The sequence below is a fragment of the Phyllobates terribilis genome, unplaced genomic scaffold, assembly GCF_046119375.1.
Source record: "Phyllobates terribilis strain yellow unplaced genomic scaffold, ASM4611937v1 Scaffold_7__3_contigs__length_470593459, whole genome shotgun sequence".
In the NCBI taxonomy this organism is placed as follows: Eukaryota; Metazoa; Chordata; class Amphibia; order Anura; family Dendrobatidae; genus Phyllobates; species Phyllobates terribilis.
The window spans coordinates 137,781,125-137,802,006 of NW_027362767.1; the positions used below are offsets into that span (position 1 = coordinate 137,781,125).

Here is a 20,882-nt window from a genome sequence, read left to right on the forward strand (position 1 = left end):
GAGCTACAGCACAGCATACGCTCAGTATATAGAGCTACAGCACAGCATACGCTCAGACTATAGAGCTTCAGCACAGCATACGCTCAAACTATAGCACTACAGTACAGCATACGCTCAGACCATAGCACTACAGCACAGCATACGCTCAGTATATAGAGCTACAGCACAGCATACACTCGGTATACAGAGCTACAGCACAGCATACGCTTAGTATATAGAGCTACAGCACAGCATAGCATACGCTCAGTATACAGCCCTACAGCACAGCATACGCTCAGTATGTAGCGGTACAGCACAGCATACGCTCACTATATTGAGGTACAGCACAGCATACGCTCACTATATAGCGGTACAGCATACACTCAGTATACAGAGCTACAGCACAGCATACACTCAGTATATAGAGGTACAGAGCAGCATACGCTCAGTATATAGAGGTACAGAAGAGCATACGCTCAGTATATAGAGGTACAGAAGAGCATACGCTCAGTATATAGAGCTACAGCACAGCATACGCTTAGTATATAGCGGTACAGCACAGCATATGCTCAGTATATAGAGGTACAGGACAGCATACGCTCAGTACATAGAGGGACAGCACAGCATACGCTCAGTACATAGAGGGACAGCACAGCATACGCTCAGTACATAGAGGGACAGCACAGCATACGCTCAGTATATAGAGCTACAGCACAGCATACGCTCAGTATATAGAGGTACAGCACAGCATACACTCAGTACATAGAGGGACAGCACAGCATACGCTCAGTACATAGAGGGACAGCACAGCATACACTCAGTATATAGAGGGACAGCACAGCATACACTCAGTATATAGAGGGACAGCACAGCATACACTCAGTATATAGAGCTACAGCACAGCATACGCTCAGTATATAGAGGTACAGCACAGCATACACTCAGTACATAGAGGGACAGCACAGCATACGCTCAGTACATAGAGGGACAGCACAGCATACACTCAGTATATAGCGGTACAGCACAGCATACACTCAGTATATAGAGGGACAGCACAGCATACACTCAGTATATAGAGGGACAGCACAGCATACACTCAGTATATAGAGGGACAGCACAGCATACACTCAGTATATAGAGGGACAGCACAGCATACACTCAGTATATAGAGGGACAGCACAGCATACACTCAGTATATAGAGGGACAGCACAGCATACACTCAGTATATAGAGGGACAGCACAGCATACACTCAGTATATAGAGGGACAGCACAGCATACACTCAGTATATAGAGGGACAGCACAGCATACACTCAGTATATAGAGGGACAGCACAGCATACACTCAGTATATAGCGGTACAGCACAGCATACACTCAGTATATAGAGGGACAGCACAGCATACACTCAGTATATAGCGGTACAGCACAGCATACACTCAGTATATAGAGGGACAGCACAGCATACACTCAGTATATAGTAGTACAGTACAGCATACGCTCAGTATATAGATACAATACAGTATATACCCAGGCTGTAGAGGCTCAGGGCTCCATAGTCCAGGAAGTAGCAGATGTGGCGGGCGCGGGCGGACATGCTGCTGAATGTGTGCGCAAAACTGGAGGTGAAGGGGTAGAGGCAGACGAGCAGCATGTACACCAGCAGCGGCAGGTTGTACGGCTCCCCCCAGAAGTCCAGCGAGGAGGAGAGGAGCAGAAACCTCCATAGGAAATACCTGCGGAGAGGAGAGTAAGAGCAGCGGCCACAGCCAGGTGTACCACCACCGGGATTAGATACACGGCTCTGCAGCCAGTATCACACAGGATTAGATACACGGCTCCGCAGCCAGGTGTACCACCACCAGAATTAGATACACGGCTCTGAAGCCAGTATCACACAGGATTAGATACACGGCTCTGCAGCCAGGTGTACCACCACCAGAATTAGATACACGGCTCTGCAGCCAGGTGTACCACCACCAGAATTAGATACACGGCTCTGAATCAAGTATCACACAGGATTAGATACACGGCTCCACAGCCAGGTGGACCACCACCAGAATTAGATACACGGCTCTGCAGCCAGTATCACACAGGATTAGATACACGGCTCTGCAGCCAGGTGTACCACCACCAGAATTAGATACACGGCTCTGCAGCCAGTATCACACAGGATTAGATACACGGCTCCGCAGCCAGGTGTACCGCCACCGAAATTAGATACACGGCTCCGCAGCCAGGTGTACCACCACCGGGATTAGTTACATGGCTCCGCAGCCAGTATCACACAGGATTAGATACTCACCATGTCGGCAGGAAGTGGGTCCAGATATTGACGGTCTCGTTGGTCATCTGGAAGGAGCTCAGCAGACAGTCCAGAGCAGAACTCTTCGGGTGCCGGTACCCAGACATGATCCCGTCCTCCCAGAACACCTGACAGGAGAGGACAGTGATAAACCCAGCAGAGGATTACACCTGGCGAGACCTGCAGAGCATCGCTCTGCCTCACCCACCCCCTGACTGGAGTATTAGCTATAATGCAGCTCTAGGTGTAACTGGAGTATTAGATATAGTGCAGCTCTGGGGGTGACTGGAGTATTAGATATAGTGCAGCTCTGGAGGTGACTGGAGTATTATATATAGTGCAGCTCTGGATGTGACTGGAGTATTAAGTATAATGCAGCTTTGCATGTAACTGAAGATTTAGCTATAATGCAGCTCTGGGCTTGACTGGAGATTTAGCTGTAATGCAGCTCTGGGTGTGACTGGAGTATTAACCATAGTGCAGATCAGGGTGGGACTGGAGTATTAGCTATATTGCAGCTCTGGATGTGACTGGAGTATTTGCCATAGTGCAGCTCTGCGTGTGACTGGAGTATTGGATATAATGCAGCTCTGGGTGTGACTGGAGAATTAGCCATAGTGCAGCTCTCGATGTGACTGGAGTATTAGCTATAATGCAGCTCTAGGTGTAACTGGAGTATTAGATATAGTGCAGCTCTGGGGGTGACTGGAGTATTAGATATAGTGCAGCTCTGGAGGTGACTGGAGTATTATATATAGTGCAGCTCTGGATGTGACTGGAGTATTAAGTATAATGCAGCTTTGCATGTAACTGAGGATTTAGCTATAATGCAGCTCTGGGTTTGACTGGAGATTTAGCTGTAATGCAGCTCTGGGTGTGACTGGAGTATTAACCATAGTGCAGATCAGGGTGGGACTGGAGTATTAGCTATATTGCAGCTCTGGATGTGACTGGAGTATTTGCCATAGTGCAGCTCTGCGTGTGACTGGAGTATTGGATATAATGCAGCTCTGGGTGTGACTGGAGAATTAGCCATAGTGCAGCTCTCGATGTGACTGGAGTATTAGATATAGTGCAGCTCTGGGTGCGACTGGAGTTTTAGCTATAATGCAGCTTTGGATGTGACTGGAAAATTAAATATAATGCAGCTCTGGGTGTGACTGGAGTATTAGCCATAGTGCAGCTCTGGGGGTGACTGGAGTACTAGCCATAGTGCAGCTATGGATGTGACTGGAGTATTGGATATAATGCAGCTCTGGTTGTGACTGGAGATTAGATATATTGCAGCTTTGGGTGTGACTGGAGTGATAGATATAGTGGTGCAGCTCTGGGTGTGACTGGAGTATTAGATATAGTGCAGCTCTGAGTGTGACTGTAGTATTAGCGATAGTGCTGCTCTGGGTGTGACTGGAGTATTGGATATAATGCAGCTCTAGTTGTGACTGGAATATTAGATATAATGCAGCTCTGGGTGTGACTGGAGTAATAGATATATTGCAGCTTTGGGTGTGACTGGAGTAATAGATATAGTGCAGCTCTGGGTGTGACTGGAGTATTAGCCATAGTGTAGCTCTGGTTGTGACTGGAGTATTACATATAATGCAGCTCTGGGTGTGACTGGAGTAATAGATATAGTGCAGCTCTGGGTGTGACTGGAGTATTAGATATAATGCAGCTTTGGATGTGACTGGAGAATTAAATATAATGCAGCTCTGGGTGTGACTGGAGTATTAGCGATAGTGCAGCTCTGGGGGTGACTGGAGTACTAGCCATAGTGCAGCTATGGATGTGACTGGAGTATTGGATATATTGCAGCTCTGGATGTGACTGGAGTAATAGATATAGTGCAGCTCTGTGTGTGACTGGAGTATTAGCCATAGTGCAGCTCTGGGTGTGACTGGAGTATTAGATATAGTGCAGCTCTGGGTGTGACTGGAGTATTACATATAGTGCAGCTCTGGGTGTGACTGAAGTATTAGATATATTGCAGCTCTGACTAACTGGAGTATTTGTCAAATTGCAGCTCTGGGTGTGACTGGAGTATGGGATATAATGCAGCTCTAGGTACGACTGGAGTATTACATATAGTGCAGCTCTGGTTGTGACTGTAGTATTACATATAGTGCAGCTCTGGGTGTGACTGTAGTATTAGCCATAGTGCAGCTCTGGATGTGACTGGGGAATTAAATATAATGCAGCTTTGGGTGTGACTGAAGTATTAGCCATAGTGCAGCTCTGGGTGTGACTGGAGTATTAGATATATTGCAGCTCTGACTGTAACTGGAGTATTTGTCAAATTGCAGCTCTGGGTGTGACTGGAGTATTGGATATAATGCAGCTCTAGGTATGACTGGAGTATTAGATATAGTGCAGCTCTGGGTGTGACTGGAGTATTACATATAGTGCAGCTCTGGGTGTGACTTGAGTATTAGATATAGTGCAGCTCCGGGTGTGCCTGGAGTATTAGATATAAAGCAGCTCTGGATGTGACTGAAGTATTAGCCATAGTGCAGCTCTGGATGTGACTGGACAATTAAATATAATGCAGCTTTGGGTGTGACTGAAGTATTAGCCATAGTGCAGCTCTGGGTGTGACTGGAGTATTGGATATAATGCAGCTCTGGGTGTGACTGGAGTATTAGCCATAGTGCAGCTCTCGATGTGACTGGAGTATTAGATATAGAGCAGCTATGGGTGTGACTAGCGTTTTAGCTATAATGCAGCTCTGGGTGTAACTGGAGTATTAGATATAATGCAGCTCTGGGTGTAACTGGAGTATTAGATATAATGCAGTTTTCGATGTGACTGGAGAATTAAATATAATGCAGCTCTGGGTGTGACTGGAGTATTAGCCATAGTGCAGCTCTGGGTGTCACTGGAGTATTAGCCATAGTGTAGCTGTGGTTGTGACTGGAGTATTAGATATAATGCAGCTCTGGGTGTGACTGGATTATTAGCCATAGTGCAGCTCTGGGTGTGACTGGAGTATTAGCGATAGTGCAGCTCTGGGTGTGAAAGGAGTATTAGCCATAGTGCAGCTCTGGGTGTGACTGAAGTATTAGCCATAGTGTACCTCTGGTTGTCACTGGAGTATTAGATATAATGCAGCTCTGGGTGTGACTGGAGTAATAGATATATTGCAGCTCTGGGTTTGACTGGAGTAATAGAGTGCAGCTCTGGGTATGACTGGAGTATTAGATATAGTGCAGCTCTGGGTGTGACTGGAGTATTAGCCATAGTGCAGCTCTGGGTGTGACTGGAGTATTAGCCATAGTGCAGCTCTGGGTGGGACTGGAGTATTAGCCATAGTGCAGCTCTGGGTGGGACTGGAGTATTAGATATAGTGCAGCTCTGGGTGTGACTGGAACATTAGATATATTGCAGCTTTGGGTGTGACTGCAGTATTTGCCATAGCGCAGCTCTCGGTGTGACTGGAGTATTGGATATAATGCAGCTCTGGGTGTGACTGGAGTATTAGCCATAGTGCAGCTCTCGATGTGACTGGAGTATTAGATATAGAGCAGATATGGGTGTGACTGGAGAATTAGCTATAATGCAGCTCTGGGTGTAACTAGAGAATTAGATATAATGCAGCTCTGGGTGTAACTGGAGTATTAGATATAATGCAGTTTTCGATGTGACTGGAGAATTAAATATAATGCAGCTCTGGGTGTGACTGGAGTATTAGCCATAGTGCAGCTCTGGGGGTAACTGGAGTACTAGCCATAGTGCAGCTATGGATGTGACTGGAGTATTGGATATAATGCAGCTCTAGTTGTGACTGGAGTATTAGATATAATGCAGCTCTGGGTGTGACTGGAGTAATAGATATATTGCAGCTTTGGGTGTGACTGGAGTAATAGATATAGTGCAGCTCTGGGTGTGACTGGAGTATTAGCCATAGTGCAGTTCTGGGTGTGACTGGAGTATTAGATATAATGCAGCTTTGGATGTGACTGGAGAATTAAATATAATGCAGCTCTGGGTGTGACTGGAGTATTAGCAATAGTGCAGCTCTGGGGGTGACTGGAGTACTAGCCATAGTGCAGCTATGGATGTGACTGGAGTATTGGATATAATGCAGCTCTGGTTGTGACTGGAATATTAGATATATTGCAGCTCTGGGTGTGACTGAAGTATTAGCCATAGTGCAGCTCTGGATGTGACTGGAGAATTAAATATAATGCAGCTTTGGGTGTGACTGAAGTATTAGCCGTAGTGCAGCTCTGGGTGTGACTGGAGTATTAGATATATTGCAGCTCTGACTGTAACTGGAGTATTTGTCAAATTGCAGCTCTGGGTGTGACTGGAGTATTGGATATAATGCAGCTCTAGGTATGACTGGAGTATTAGATATAGTGCAGCTCTGGGTGTGACTGGAGTATTACATATAGTGCAGCTCTGGGTGTGACTGGAGTATTAGATATAGTGCAGCTCCGGGTGTGCCTGGAGTATTAGATATAAAGCAGCTCTGGATGTGACTGAAGTATTAGCCATAGTGCAGCTCTGGATGTGACTGGACAATTAAATATAATGCAGCTTTGGGTGTGACTGAAGTATTAGCCATAGTGCAGCTCTGGGTGTGACTGGAGTATTGGATATAATGCAGCTCTGGGTGTGACTGGAGTATTAGCCATAGTGCAGCTCTCGATGTGACTGGAGTATTAGATATAGAGCAGCTATGGGTGTGACTAGCGTTTTAGCTATAATGCAGCTCTGGGTGTAACTGGAGTATTAGATATAATGCAGCTCTGGGTGTAACTGGAGTATTAGATATAATGCAGTTTTCGATGTGACTGGAGAATTAAATATAATGCAGCTCTGGGTGGGACTGGAGTATTAGCCATAGTGCAGCTCTGGGGGTAACTGGAGTACTAGCCATAGTGCAGCTATGGATGTGACTGGAGTATTGGATATAATGCAGCTCTGGGTGTGACTGGAGTATTAGTCATAGTGTAGTTCTGGCTGTGACTGGAGTATTGGATATAATGCAGCTCTGGTTGTGACTGGAGTAATAGATATAGTGCAGCTCTGGGTGTCACTGGAGTATTAGCCATAGTGCAGCTCTGGGTGTGACTGGAGAATTAGCCATAGTGTAGCTGTGGTTGTGACTGGAGTATTAGATATAATGCAGCTCTGGATGTGACTGGAGTATTAGCCATAGTGCAGCTCTATGTGTGACTGGAGTATTAGCCATAGTGTAGCTCTGGTTGTGACTAGAGTATTAGATATAATGCAGCTCTGGGTGTGACTGGAGTATTAGCCATAGTGCAGCTCTGGGTGTGACTGGAGTATTAGCGATAGTGCAGCTCTGGGTGTGACTGGAGTATTAGCGATAGTGCAGCTCTGGGTGTGACTGGAGTATTAGCCATAGTGCAGCTCTGGGTGTGACTGGAGTATTAGCCATAGTGCAGCTCTGGGTGTGACTGAAGTATTAGCCATAGTGTAGCTCTGGTTGTCACTGGAGTATTAGATATAATGCAGCTCTCGGTATGACTGGAGTATTAGATATAATGCAGCTCTGGGTGTGACTGGAGTATTAGCCATAGTGCAGCTCTCGATGTGACTGGAGTATTAGATATAGAGCAGCTATGGGTGTGACTGGAGAATTAGCTATAATGCAGCTCTGGGTGTAACTAGAGAATTAAATATAATGCAGCTCTGGGTGTAACTGGAGTATTAGATATAATGCAGTTTTCGATGTGACTGGAGAATTAAATATAATGCAGCTCTGGGTGTGACTGGAGTATTAGCCATAGTGCAGCTCTGGGGGTAACTGGAGTACTAGCCATAGTGCAGCTATGGATGTGACTGGAGTATTGGATATAATGCAGCTCTAGTTGTGACTGGAGTATTAGATATAATGCAGCTCTGGGTGTGACTGGAGTAATAGATATATTGCAGCTTTGGGTGTGACTGGAGTAATAGATATAGTGCAGCTCTGGGTGTGACTGGAGTATTAGCCATAGTGCAGCTCTGGGTGTGACTGTAGTATTAGCGATACTGTAGCTCTGGGTGTGACTGGAGTATTAGCCATAGTGCAGCTCTCGATGTGACTGGAGTATTAGATATAGTGCAGTTCTGGGTGTGACTGGAGTATTAGATATAATGCAGCTTTGGATGTGACTGGAGAATTAAATATAATGCAGCTCTGGGTGTGACTGGAGTATTAGCAATAGTGCAGCTCTGGGGGTGACTGGAGTACTAGCCATAGTGCAGCTATGGATGTGACTGGAGTATTGGATATAATGCAGCTCTGGTTGTGACTGGAATATTAGATATATTGCAGCTCTGGATGTGACTGGAGTAATAGATATAGTGCAGCTCTGTGTGTGACTGGAGTATTAGCCATAGTGCAGCCTGGGTGTGACTGGAGTATTAGCCATAGTGTAGCTCTGGTTGTGACTAGAGTATTAGCTATAATGCAGCTCTGGGTGTGACTGGAGTAATAGATATATTGCAGCTTTGGGTGTGACTGGAGTAATAGATATAGTGCAGCTCTGGGTGTGACTGGAGTAATAGATATAGTGCAGCTCTGGGTGTGACTGGAGTATTAGCCATAGTGCAGCTCTGGGTGTGACTGAAGTATTAGCCATAGTGCAGCTCTGGGTGTGACTGGAGAATTAGCCATAGTGTAGCTCTGGTTGTCACTGGAGTATTAGATATAATGCAGCTCTGGGTGTGACTGGAGTAATAGATATTTTGCAGCTCTGGGTGTGACTGGAGTAATAGATATAGTGCAGCTCTGGGTATGACTGGAGTATTAGATATAATGCAGCTCTGACTGTAACTTCAGTATTTGTCAAAGTGCAGCTCTGGGTGTGACTGGAGTATTGGATAAAATGCAGCTCTAGGTATGACTGGAGTATTAGATATAGTGCAGCTCTGGGTGTGACTGGAGTATTACATATAGTGCAGCTCTGGGTGTGACTGTAGTATTAGATATAGTGCAGCTCTGGGTGTGCCTGGAGTATTAGATATAATGCAGCTTTGGGTGTGACTGCAGTATTTGCCATAGCGCAGCTCTGGGTGTGACTGGAGTATTAGATATATTGCAGCTTTGGGTGTGACTGCAGTATTTGCCATAGCGCAGCTCTGGGTGTGACTGGAGTATTGGATATAATGCAGCTCTGGGTGTGATTGGAGTATTAGCCATAGTGCAGCTCTCGATGTGACTGGAGTATTACATATAGAGCAGCTATGGGTGTAACTGGAGTATTAGCTATAATGCAGCTCTGGGTGTAACTGGAGTATTAGCTATATTGCAGCTCTGGGTGTAACTGGAGTATTAGATATAATGCAGCTCTGGGTGTAACTGGAGTATTAGATATAATGCAGTTTTCGATGTGACTGGATAATTAAATATAATGCAGCTCTGGGTGTGACTGGAGTATTAGCCATAGTGTAGTTCTGGGGGTAACTGGAGTACTAGCCATAGTGCAGCTATGGATGTGACTGGAGTATTGGATATAATACAGCTCTGGTTGTGACTGGAGCATTAGATATATTGCAGCTTTGGGTGTGCCTGGGGTAATAGATATAGAGCAGCTCTGGGTGTGACTGGAGTATTAGATATAATGCAGCTCTGGGTGTAACTGGAGTATTAGATATAATGCAGTTTTCGATGTGACTGGAGAATTAAATATAATGCAGCTCTGGGTGTGACTGGAGTATTAGCCATAGTGTAGCTCTGGGGGTAACTGGAGTATTAGCCATAGTGCAGCTATGGATGTGACTGGAGTATTGGATATAATGCAGCTCTGGTTGTGACTGGAGTATTAGATATATTGCAGCTTTGGGTGTGACTGGGGTAATAGATATAGTGCAGCTCTGGGTGTGACTGGAGTATTAGCCATAGTGCTGCTCTGGGTGTGACTAGAGAATTAGCCATAGTGTAGCTCTGGTTGTGACTGGAGTATTACATATAATGCAGCTCTGAGTGTGACTGGAGTAATAGATGTATTGCAGCTCTGGGTGTGACTGGAGTATTAGCCATAGTGCAGCTCTGAGTGTGACTGGAGTATTAGCGATAGTGCATTTCTGGGTGTGACTGGAGTATTAGCCACAGTGCAGCTCTCGATGTGACTGGAGTATTATATATAATGCAGCTTTGGATGTGACTGAAGAATTAAATATAATGCAGCTCTGGGTGTGACTGGAGTATTAGATATAATGCAGCTCTGGATGTGACTGGAGTATTAGCCATAGTGTAGCTCTGGTTGTGACTGAAGTATTAGCCATAGTGCAGCTCTGGGTGTGACTGGAGAGTTAGATATAATGCAGCTTTGGATGTGACTGGAGTATTAGATATAATGCAGCTCTGGGTGTGACTGGAGTATTAGATATAATGCAGCTCTGGGTGTGACTGGAGTATTAGATATAATGCAGCTCTTGGTGTGACTGGAGTAATAGATATAGTGTAGCTCTGGTTGTGACTGAAGTATTAGCCATAGTGAACCTCTGGTTGTCACTGGAGTATTAGATATAATGCAGCTCTGGGTGTGACTGGAGTAATAGAGTGCAGCTCTGGGTATGACTGGAGTATTAGATATAGTGCAGCTCTGGGTGTGACTGGAGTATTACATATAGTGCAGCTCTGGGTGTGACTGTAGTATTAGATACAGTGCAGCTCCGGGTGTGCCTGGAGTATTAGATATAATGCAGCTCTGGATGTGACTGAAGTATTAGCCATAGTGCAGCTCTGGATGTGACTGGAGAATTAAATATAATGCAACTTTGGGTGTGACTGAAGTATTAGCCATAGTGGAGCTCTGGGTGTGACTGGAGTATTATATATATTGCAGCTTTGGGTGTGACTGCAGTATTTGCCATAGCGCAGCTCTGGGTGTGACTGGAGTATTGGATACAATGCAGCTCTGGGTGTGACTGGAGTATTAGCCATAGTGCAGCTCTCGATGTGACTGGAGTATTAGATATAGAGCAGCTATGGGTGTGACTAGCGTTTTAGCTATAATGCAGCTCTGGGTGTAACTGGAGTATTAGATATAATGCAGCTCTGGGTGTAACTGGAGTATTAGATATAATGCAGTTTTCGATGTGACTGGAGAATTAAATATAATGCAGCTCTGGGTGTGACTGGAGTATTAGCCATAGTGCAGCTCTGGGGGTAACTGGAGTACTAGCCATAGTGCAGCTATGGATGTGACTGGAGTATTGGATATAATGCAGCTCTAGTTGTGACTGGAGTATTAGATATAATGCAGCTCTGGGTGTGACTGGAGTAATAGATATAGTGCAGCTCTGGGTGTGACTGGAGTATTAGCCATAGTGTAGCTCTGGTTGTAACTGGAGTATTACATATAATGCAGCTCTGGGTGTGACTGGAGTAATAGATATAGTGCAGCTCTGGGTGTGACTGGAGTATTAGATATAGTGAAGCTCTGAGTGTGACTGTAGTATTAGCGATAGTGCAGCTCTGTGTGTGACTGGAGTATTAGCCATAGCGCAGCTCTCGATGTGACTGGAGTATTAGATATAGTGCAGATCTGGGTGTGACTGGAGTATTAGATATAATGCATCTTTGGATGTGACTGGAGAATTAAATATAATGCAGCTCTGGGTGTGACTGGAGTATTAGCAATAGTGCAGCTCTGGTGGTGACTGGAGTACTAGCCATAGTGCAGCTATGGATGTGACTGGAGTATTGGATATAATGCAGCTCTGGTTGTGACTGGAATATTAGATATAATGCAGCTCTGGTTGTGACTGGAATATTAGATATTTTGCAGCTCTGGATGTGACTGGAGTAATAGATATAGTGCAGCTCTGGGTGTGACTGAAGTATTAGCCATAGTGCAGCTCTGGGTGTGACTGGAGTATTAGCCATAGTGCAGCTCTGGGTGGGACTGGAGTAATAGATATAGTGCAGCTCTGGGTATGACTGGAGTATTAGATATAATGCAGCTCTGAGTGTAACTGGAGTATTTGTCATAGTGCAGCTCTGGGTGTGACTGGAGTATTGGATATAATGCAGCTCTAGGTATGACTGGAGTGTTAGATATAGTGCAGCTCTGGGTGTGACTGGAGTATTACATATAGTGCAGCTCTGGGTGTGACTGTAGTATTAGATATAATGCAGCTCTGGATGTGACTGAAATATTAGCCATAGTGCAGCTCTGGGTGTGACTGGAGAATTAAATAAAATGCAGCTTTGGGTGTGACTGAAGTATTAGCCATAGTGCAGCTCTGGGTGTGACTGGAGTATTAGATATATTGCAGCTTTGGGTGTGACTGCAGTATTTGCCATAGCGCAGCTCTGGGTGTGACTGGAGTATTGGATATAATGCAGCTCTGGGTGTGACTGGAGTATTAGCCATAGTGCAGCTCTCGATGTGACTGGAGTATTACATATAATGCAGCTCTGGGTGTGACTGGAGTAATAGATGTATTGAAGCTCTGGGTGTGACTGGAGTAATAAAGTGCAGCTCTGGGTGTGACTGGAGTATTAGATATAGTGCAGCTCTGAGTGTGACTGGAGTATTAGCCATAGCGCAGCTCTCGATGTGACTGGAGTATTATATATAGTGCAGCTTTGGATGTGACTGGAGAATTAAATATAATGCAGCTCTGGGTGTGACTGGAGTATTAGTCATAGTGTATCTCTGGTTGTGACTGGAGTATTAGATATAATGCAGCTCTGGGTGTGACTGGAGTAATAGATATATTGCAGTTCTGGGTGTGAATGGAGTAATAGATATAGTGCAGCTCTGGGTGTGACTGGAGTATTAGCGATAGTGCAGCTCTGGGTGTGACTGGAGTATTAGATATAGTGCAGCTCCGGGTGTGACTGTTGTATAGGATGTAATGCAGCTCTGGGTGTGAGTGGAGTATTGGATATAATGCAGCTCTGGATGTGACTAGAGTATTAGCCATAGTGCAGCTCTGGATGTGACTGGAGAATTAAATATAATGCACCTCTGGATGTGACTGGAGTATTAGATATAGTGCAGCTCTGGGTGTCACTGGAGTATTAGCTATAGTGCAGCTCTGGGTGTGACTAGAGAATTAACCATAGTGTAACTCTGGCTGTGACTGGAGTATTAGATATAATGCAGCTCTGGATGTGACTGGAATATTAGATATAGTGCAGCTCTGAGTGTGACTGTAGTATTAGCGGTAGTGCAGCTCTGGGTGTGACTGGAGTATTAGATATATTGCAGCTTCGGGTGTGCCTGGAGTATTAGCCATAGTGCAGCTCTGGGTGTGACTGGAGAATTAGCCATAGTGTAGCTCTGGTTGTGACTGACTGGAGTATTAGATATAATGCAGCTCTGGGTGTGACTGGAGTAATAGATATATTGCAGCTCTGGGTGTGAATGGAGTAATAGATATAGTGCAGCTCTGGGTGTGACTGGAGTATTAGCGATAGTGCAGCTCTGGGTGTGACTGGAGTATTAGCGATAGTGCAGCTCTGGGTGTGACTGGAGTATTAGCGATAGTGCAGCTCTGGATGTGACTGGAGTATTACATAAAATGCAGCTCTGGGTGTGACTAGAGTATTCGATATCACGCAGCTGTGGATGTGACTGGAGTATTCGATATCACGCAGCTGTGGATGTGACTGGAGTATTCGATATCATGCAGCTGTGGATGTGACTGGAGTATTCGATATCACGCAGCTGTGGATGTGACTGGAGTATTCGATATCACGCAGCTGTGGATGTGACTGGAGTATTCGATATCACGCAGCTGTGGATGTGACTGGAGTATTCGATATCACGCAGCTGTGGATGTGACTGGAGTATTCGATATCACGCAGCTGTTGGTGTGACTGGAGTATGTGCCATAGTGCAGCCCTGGGTGTGACTGGAGTGTGAGTCCTGGTGTAACCCCAGTACATGGTGCAGGCAGCGCCCGGTCACACTCACCCGCGGCATCTGGTGGACGCGGAGCAGTTGCGGCAGTTTGATGGTCAGCATCCTGCCTCAGGGACCGAGCCGATTCTGTAACCTGCGATCCAGCACAGACCGCACATCCGCTCTGCAGGACAGAACCACAGAGAGGAAGTGAGGAGGCCGCCAGCATGGCAGCAACACCGGCCCAGAGCCTCCCTCACCGGACACAGGGAAAAGCCAGATGTGCTGAGGCCTCGGATCCCAGAAATCAGCAGCCGGGGACCCCTGCTCCACACACAGCCAAAGACCCAACACATATCGGCCAAGCTCTAGGGTGTCATACCGGAGCTCTTACCTGTATCCCACTGCTATATGTCAGTGTTCACTGCAGAGCCAGAATTGTATTCATCCACCAGAAACATCAGGATGAATACAAAGTACATGAATCATCAGTAATTTATATGTAAGCTAATGTGTTAAATGCAAAAGGTAACATAATACTGCCCCCTATGTTCAAGAATATAACAACTATAATACTGAACCCCTATGTACAAGAATGTAACTACTATAATACTGCTCCCTATGTACAAGAATATATCTACTATAATACTGCTCCTATGTACAAGAATATAACTACTATAATACTGCCCTCCATGTACAAGAATATAACTACTATAATACTGCCCCCTATGTACAATATAACTACTATAATACTGCCCCTATGTACAAGAATATAACTACAATACTGCCCCCTATGTACAAGAATATAACTACTATAATACTGCCCCCTATGTACAATATAACTACTATAATACTGCCCCTATGTACAAGAATATAACTACAATACTGCCCCCTATGTACAAGAATATAACTACTATAATACTGCCCCTATGCACAAGAATATATCTACTATAATACTGCCCCCCTATGTACAAGAATATAACTACTATAATACTGCCCCTATGTACAAGAATATAACTACTATAATACTGCTCCTATGTACAAGAATATAACTACTATAATACTGCTCCTATGTACAAGAATATAACTACTATAATACTGCCCCCTATGCGCAAGAATATAACTACAATAATACTGCCCACTATGCACAAGAATATAACTACTATAATACTGCCCCCTATGTACAAGAATGTAACTACTATAATACTGCTCCTATGTACAAGAATATAACTACTATAATACTGCCCCTATGTACAAGAATATAACTACTATAATTCTGCCCCTATGTAGAGAATATATCTACTATAATACAGCCCCTATGTACAAGAATATAACTACTATAATACTGTCCCCCTATGTACAAGAATATAACTACTATAATACTGTCCCCCTATGTACAAGAATGTAACTACTATAATACTGCCCCTATGTACAAGAATATAACTACTATAATACTACCCCTATGTACAAGAATATAACTACTATAATACTGCCCCTATGTACAAGAATATAACTACTATAATACTGCCCCTATGTACAAGAATATAACTACTAAAATACTGCCCCTATGTACAAGAATATAACTACTATAATACTGCCCCCTATGTACATGAATATAACTACTATAATACTGCCCCTATGTACAAGAATATAACTACTGTAATACTGCTCCCTATGTACAAGAATATAACTCCTATAATACTGCCCCCTGTGTACAAGAATATAACTACTTAAATACTGCCCCTATGTACAAAAATATAACTACTATAATACTGTCCCCTATGTACAAGAATATAACTCCTATAATACTGCCCCCTGTGTACAAGAATATAACTACTATAATACTGCCCCTATGTACAAGAATATAACTACTATAATACTGCCCCTATGTACAAGAATATAACTACTATACTACTGTCCCCTATGCACAAGAATATAACTACTATACTACTGTCCCCTATGCACAAGAATATAACTACTATAATACTGCCCCTATGTACAAGAATATAACTACTATAATACTGCCCCTATGTACAAGAATATAACTACTATAATACTGTCCCCTATGAACAATATAACTACTATAATACTGCTCCTATGTACAAGAATATAACTACTATAATACTGCCCCTATGTACAAGAATATAACTACTATAATACTGCCCCTATGAACAAGAATATAACTACTATAATACTGCCCCTATGTACAAGAATATAACTACTATAATACTGCCCCCTATGTACAAGAATATAACTACTATAATACTGCTCCTATGTACAAGAATATAACTACTATAATACTACCCCTATGTACAAGAATATAACTACTATAATACTGTCCCCTATGAACAATATAACTACTATAATACTGCTCCTATGTACAAGAATATAACTACTATAATACTGCCTCCTATGTACAAGAATATAACTACTATAATACTGCCCCCTATGTACAAGAATATAACTACTATAATACTGCCTCCTATGTACAAGAATATAACTAGTATAATACTGCCCCTATGTACAAGAATATAATTACTATAATACTGCCCCTGTGTACAAGAATATAACTACTATAATACTGCCTCCTATGTACAAGAATATAACTACTATAATACTGCTCCTATGTACAAGAATATAACTAGTATAATACTGCCCCTATGTACAAGAATATAACTAGTATAATACTGCTCCTATGTACAAGAATATAACTAGTATAATACTGCCCCCTATGTACAAGAATATAACTAGTATAATACTGCCCCTATGTACAAGAATATAACTAGTATAATGCTGCTCCTATGTACAAGAATATAACTAGTATAATACTGCTCCTATGTACAAGAATATAACTACTATAATACTGCCCCCTATGTACAAGAATATAACTACTATAATACTGTCTCCTATGTACAAGAATATAACTACTATAATACTGTCCCCTATATACAAGAATATAATTACTATAATACTGCCTCCTATGTACAAGAATATAACTAGTATAATACTGCCCCTATGTACAAGAATATAACTACTATAATACTGCTCCTATGTACAAGAATATAATTACTATAATACTGCTCCTATGTACAAGAATATAACTACTATAATACTGCCCCCTATGTACAAGAATATAACTACTATAATACTGCCTCCTATGTACAAGAATATAACTACTATAATACTGCCCCCTATGTACAAGAATATAACTACTATAATACTGCCTCCTATGTACAAGAATATAACTACTATAATACTGCCCCCTATGTACAAGAATATAACTACTATAATACTGCCTCCTATGTACAAGAATATAACTACTATAATACTGCCCCCTATGTACAAGAATATAACTACTAAATACTGCCTATGTACAAGAATATAACTACTATAATACTGCCCCCTATGTACAAGAATATAACTAGTAAAATACTGCCCCTATGTACAAGAATATAACTACTATAATACTGCCTCCTATGTACAAGAATATAACTACTATAATACTGCCCCCTATGTACAAGAATATAACTACTATAATACTGCCCCCTATGTACAAGAATATAACTACTATAATACTGCCCCCTATGTACAAGAATATAACTACTATAATACTGCCTCCTATGTACAAGAATATAACTACTATAATACTGCTCCTATGTACAAGAATATAACTACTATAATACTGCCCCCTATGTACAAGAATATAACTACTATAATACTGCCCCCTATGTACAAGAATATAACTACTATAATACTGCCCCTATGTACAAGAATATAACTACTATAATACTGCCTCCTATGTACAAGAATATAACTACTATAATACTGCTCCTATGTACAAGAATATAATTACTATAATACTGCCCCTGTGTACAAGAATATAACTACTATAATACTGCTCCTATGTACAAGAATATAACTACTATAATACTGCCCCCATGTATAAGAATATAACTAGTATAATACTGCCCCCCATGTACAAGAATATAATTACTATAATACTGCCTCCTATGTACAAGAATATAACTAGTATAATACTGCCCCTATGTACAAGAATATAACTACTATAATACTGCTCCTATGTACAAGAATATAACTACTATAATACTGCCCCCTATGTACAAGAATATAACTACTATAATATTGCCCCCTATGTACAAGAATATAACTACTATAATATTGCCCCCTATGTACAAGAATATAACTACTATAATACTGCCTCCTATGTACAAGAATATAACTACTATAATACTGCCCCCTATGTACAAGAATATAACTACTATAATACTGTCTCCTATGTACAAGAATATAACTACTATAATACTGCCCCTATGTACAAGAATATAACTACTATAATACTGCCCCCTATGTACAAGAATATAACTACTATAATACTGCCTCCTATGTACAAGAATATAACTACTATAATACTGCTCCTATGTACAAGAATATAATTACTATAATACTGCCCCTATGTACAAGAATATAACTACTATAATACTGCTCCTATGTACAAGAATATAATTACTATAATACTGCTCCTATGTACAAGAATATAACTACTATAATACTGCCCCCTATGTACAAGAATATAACTACTATAATACTGCCTCCTATGTACAAGAATATAACTACTATAATACTGCCCCCTATGTACAAGAATATAACTACTATAATACTGCCTCCTATGTACAAGAATATAACTACTATAATACTGCCCCCTATGTACAAGAATATAACTACTATAATACTGCCTCCTATGTACAAGAATATAACTACTATAATACTGCCCCCTATGTACAAGAATATAACTACTATAATACTGCCTCCTATGTACAAGAATATAACTACTATAATACTGCCCCCTATGTACAAGAATATAACTACTATAATACTGCCTCCTATGTACAAGAATATAACTACTATAATACTGCCCCCTATGTACAAGAATATAACTACTATAATACTGCCTCCTATGTACAAGAATATAACTACTATAATACTGCCCCCTATGTACAAGAATATAACTACTATAATACTGCCTCCTATGTACAAGAATATAACTACTATAATACTGCCCCCTATGTACAAGAATATAACTACTAAATTCTGCCTCCTATGTACAAGAATATAACTACTATAATACTGCCCCCTATGTACAAGAATATAACTAGTATAATACTGCCCCTATGTACAAGAATATAACTACTATAATACTGCCTCCTATGTACAAGAATATAACTACTATAATACTGCCCCCTATGTACAAGAATATAACTACTATAATACTGCCCCCTATGTACAAGAATATAACTACTATAATACTGCCCCCTATGTACAAGAATATAACTACTATAATACTGCCTCCTATGTACAAGAATATAACTACTATAATACTGCTCCTATGTACAAGAATATAACTACTATAACACTGCCCCCTATGTACAAGAATATAACTACTATAATACTGCCCCCTATGTACAAGAATATAACTACTATAATACTGCCCCCTATGTACAAGAATATAACTACTATAATACTGCCTCCTATGTACAAGAATATAACTACTATAATACTGCTCCTATGTACAAGAATATAATTACTATAATACTGCCCCTGTGTACAAGAATATAACTACTATAATACTGCTCCTATGTACAAGAATATAACTACTATAATACTGCCCCCCATGTACAAGAATATAACTACTATAATACTGCCCCCCATGTACAAGAATATAATTACTATAATACTGCCTCCTATGTACAAGAATATAACTAGTATAATACTGCCCCTATGTACAAGAATATAACTACTATAATACTGCCCCCTATGTACAAGAATATAACTACTATAATACTGCCTCCTATGTACAAGAATATAACTACTATAATACTGCTCCTATGTACAAGAATATAATTACTATAATACTGCCCCTGTGTACAAGAATATAACTACTATAATACTGCTCCTATGTACAAGAATATAACTACTATAATACTGCCCCCCATGTACAAGAATATAACTACTATAATACTGCCCCCCATGTACAAGAATATAACTAGTATAATACTGCCTCCTATGTACAAGAATATAACTAGTATAATACTGCCCCTATGTACAAGAATATAACTACTATAATACTGCTCCTATGTACAAGAATATAACTACTATAATACTGCCCCCTATGTACAAGAATATAACTACTATAATATTGCCCCCTATGTACAAGAATATAACTACTATAATACTGCCTCCTATGTACAAGAATATAACTACTATAATACTGCCCCCTATGTACAAGAATATAACTACTATAATACTGTCTCCTATGTACAAGAATATAACTACTATAATACTGCCCCCTATGTACAAGAATATAACTACTATAATACTGCCTCCTATGTACAAGAATATAACTACTATAATACTGCTCCTATGTACAAGAATATAATTACTATAATACTGCCTCCTAGCTGTGAGGACGTGTGTCAGTGGTTCTCCTGATGTCTGGAGCAAGCCCGGGGAGGGGCCTCCCTGGGCGGGTAAGCTCTCCAAGCAAGGCCCAGGCTTCCAGGCCTACACTGGGAGGAAACTCCGAAGCTCTTTCTAATGTGGATGCAAATCCCAAAGTGACTTCTGAGGAGAAGAAAGCTCCGAATGGAAGTAACAGCAGCAACAAGAAAGATGGAGTTTTGAAAGTGAGTAAAGTAAAGGAAGAAGGAAAAGCCGTGGTCGTATGTAAGAAGGTCGCAGTAAAGCAGTCGGCCAGCCAAGGCAAGCA

The 20,882-nt window shown here is 41.8% G+C and overlaps 1 protein-coding gene across 2 annotated transcripts in view; it reads right to left on the minus strand.

Annotated features, from left to right (window-relative positions):
* The window catches only part of PAQR6 (progestin and adipoQ receptor family member 6), a 74,198-nt gene that overhangs the window by 12,681 nt on the left and 40,635 nt on the right, over window positions 1-20,882 (minus strand). The window contains exons 2-5 of one of the 2 annotated variants that reach the window (XM_073639285.1): window positions 14,493-14,548; window positions 14,171-14,282; window positions 2,283-2,410; window positions 1,508-1,713 (exon numbers count right to left, since the gene is read on the minus strand). In XM_073639285.1, coding sequence (XP_073495386.1) covers window positions 1,508-1,713; window positions 2,283-2,410; window positions 14,171-14,221 — 385 coding nt within the window. In that variant the 5' untranslated portion in view covers window positions 14,222-14,282; window positions 14,493-14,548. The remainder of the gene's footprint in view (window positions 1-1,507; window positions 1,714-2,282; window positions 2,411-14,170; window positions 14,283-14,492; window positions 14,549-20,882) is intronic. The other variant, XM_073639284.1, reaches the window with a different exon arrangement.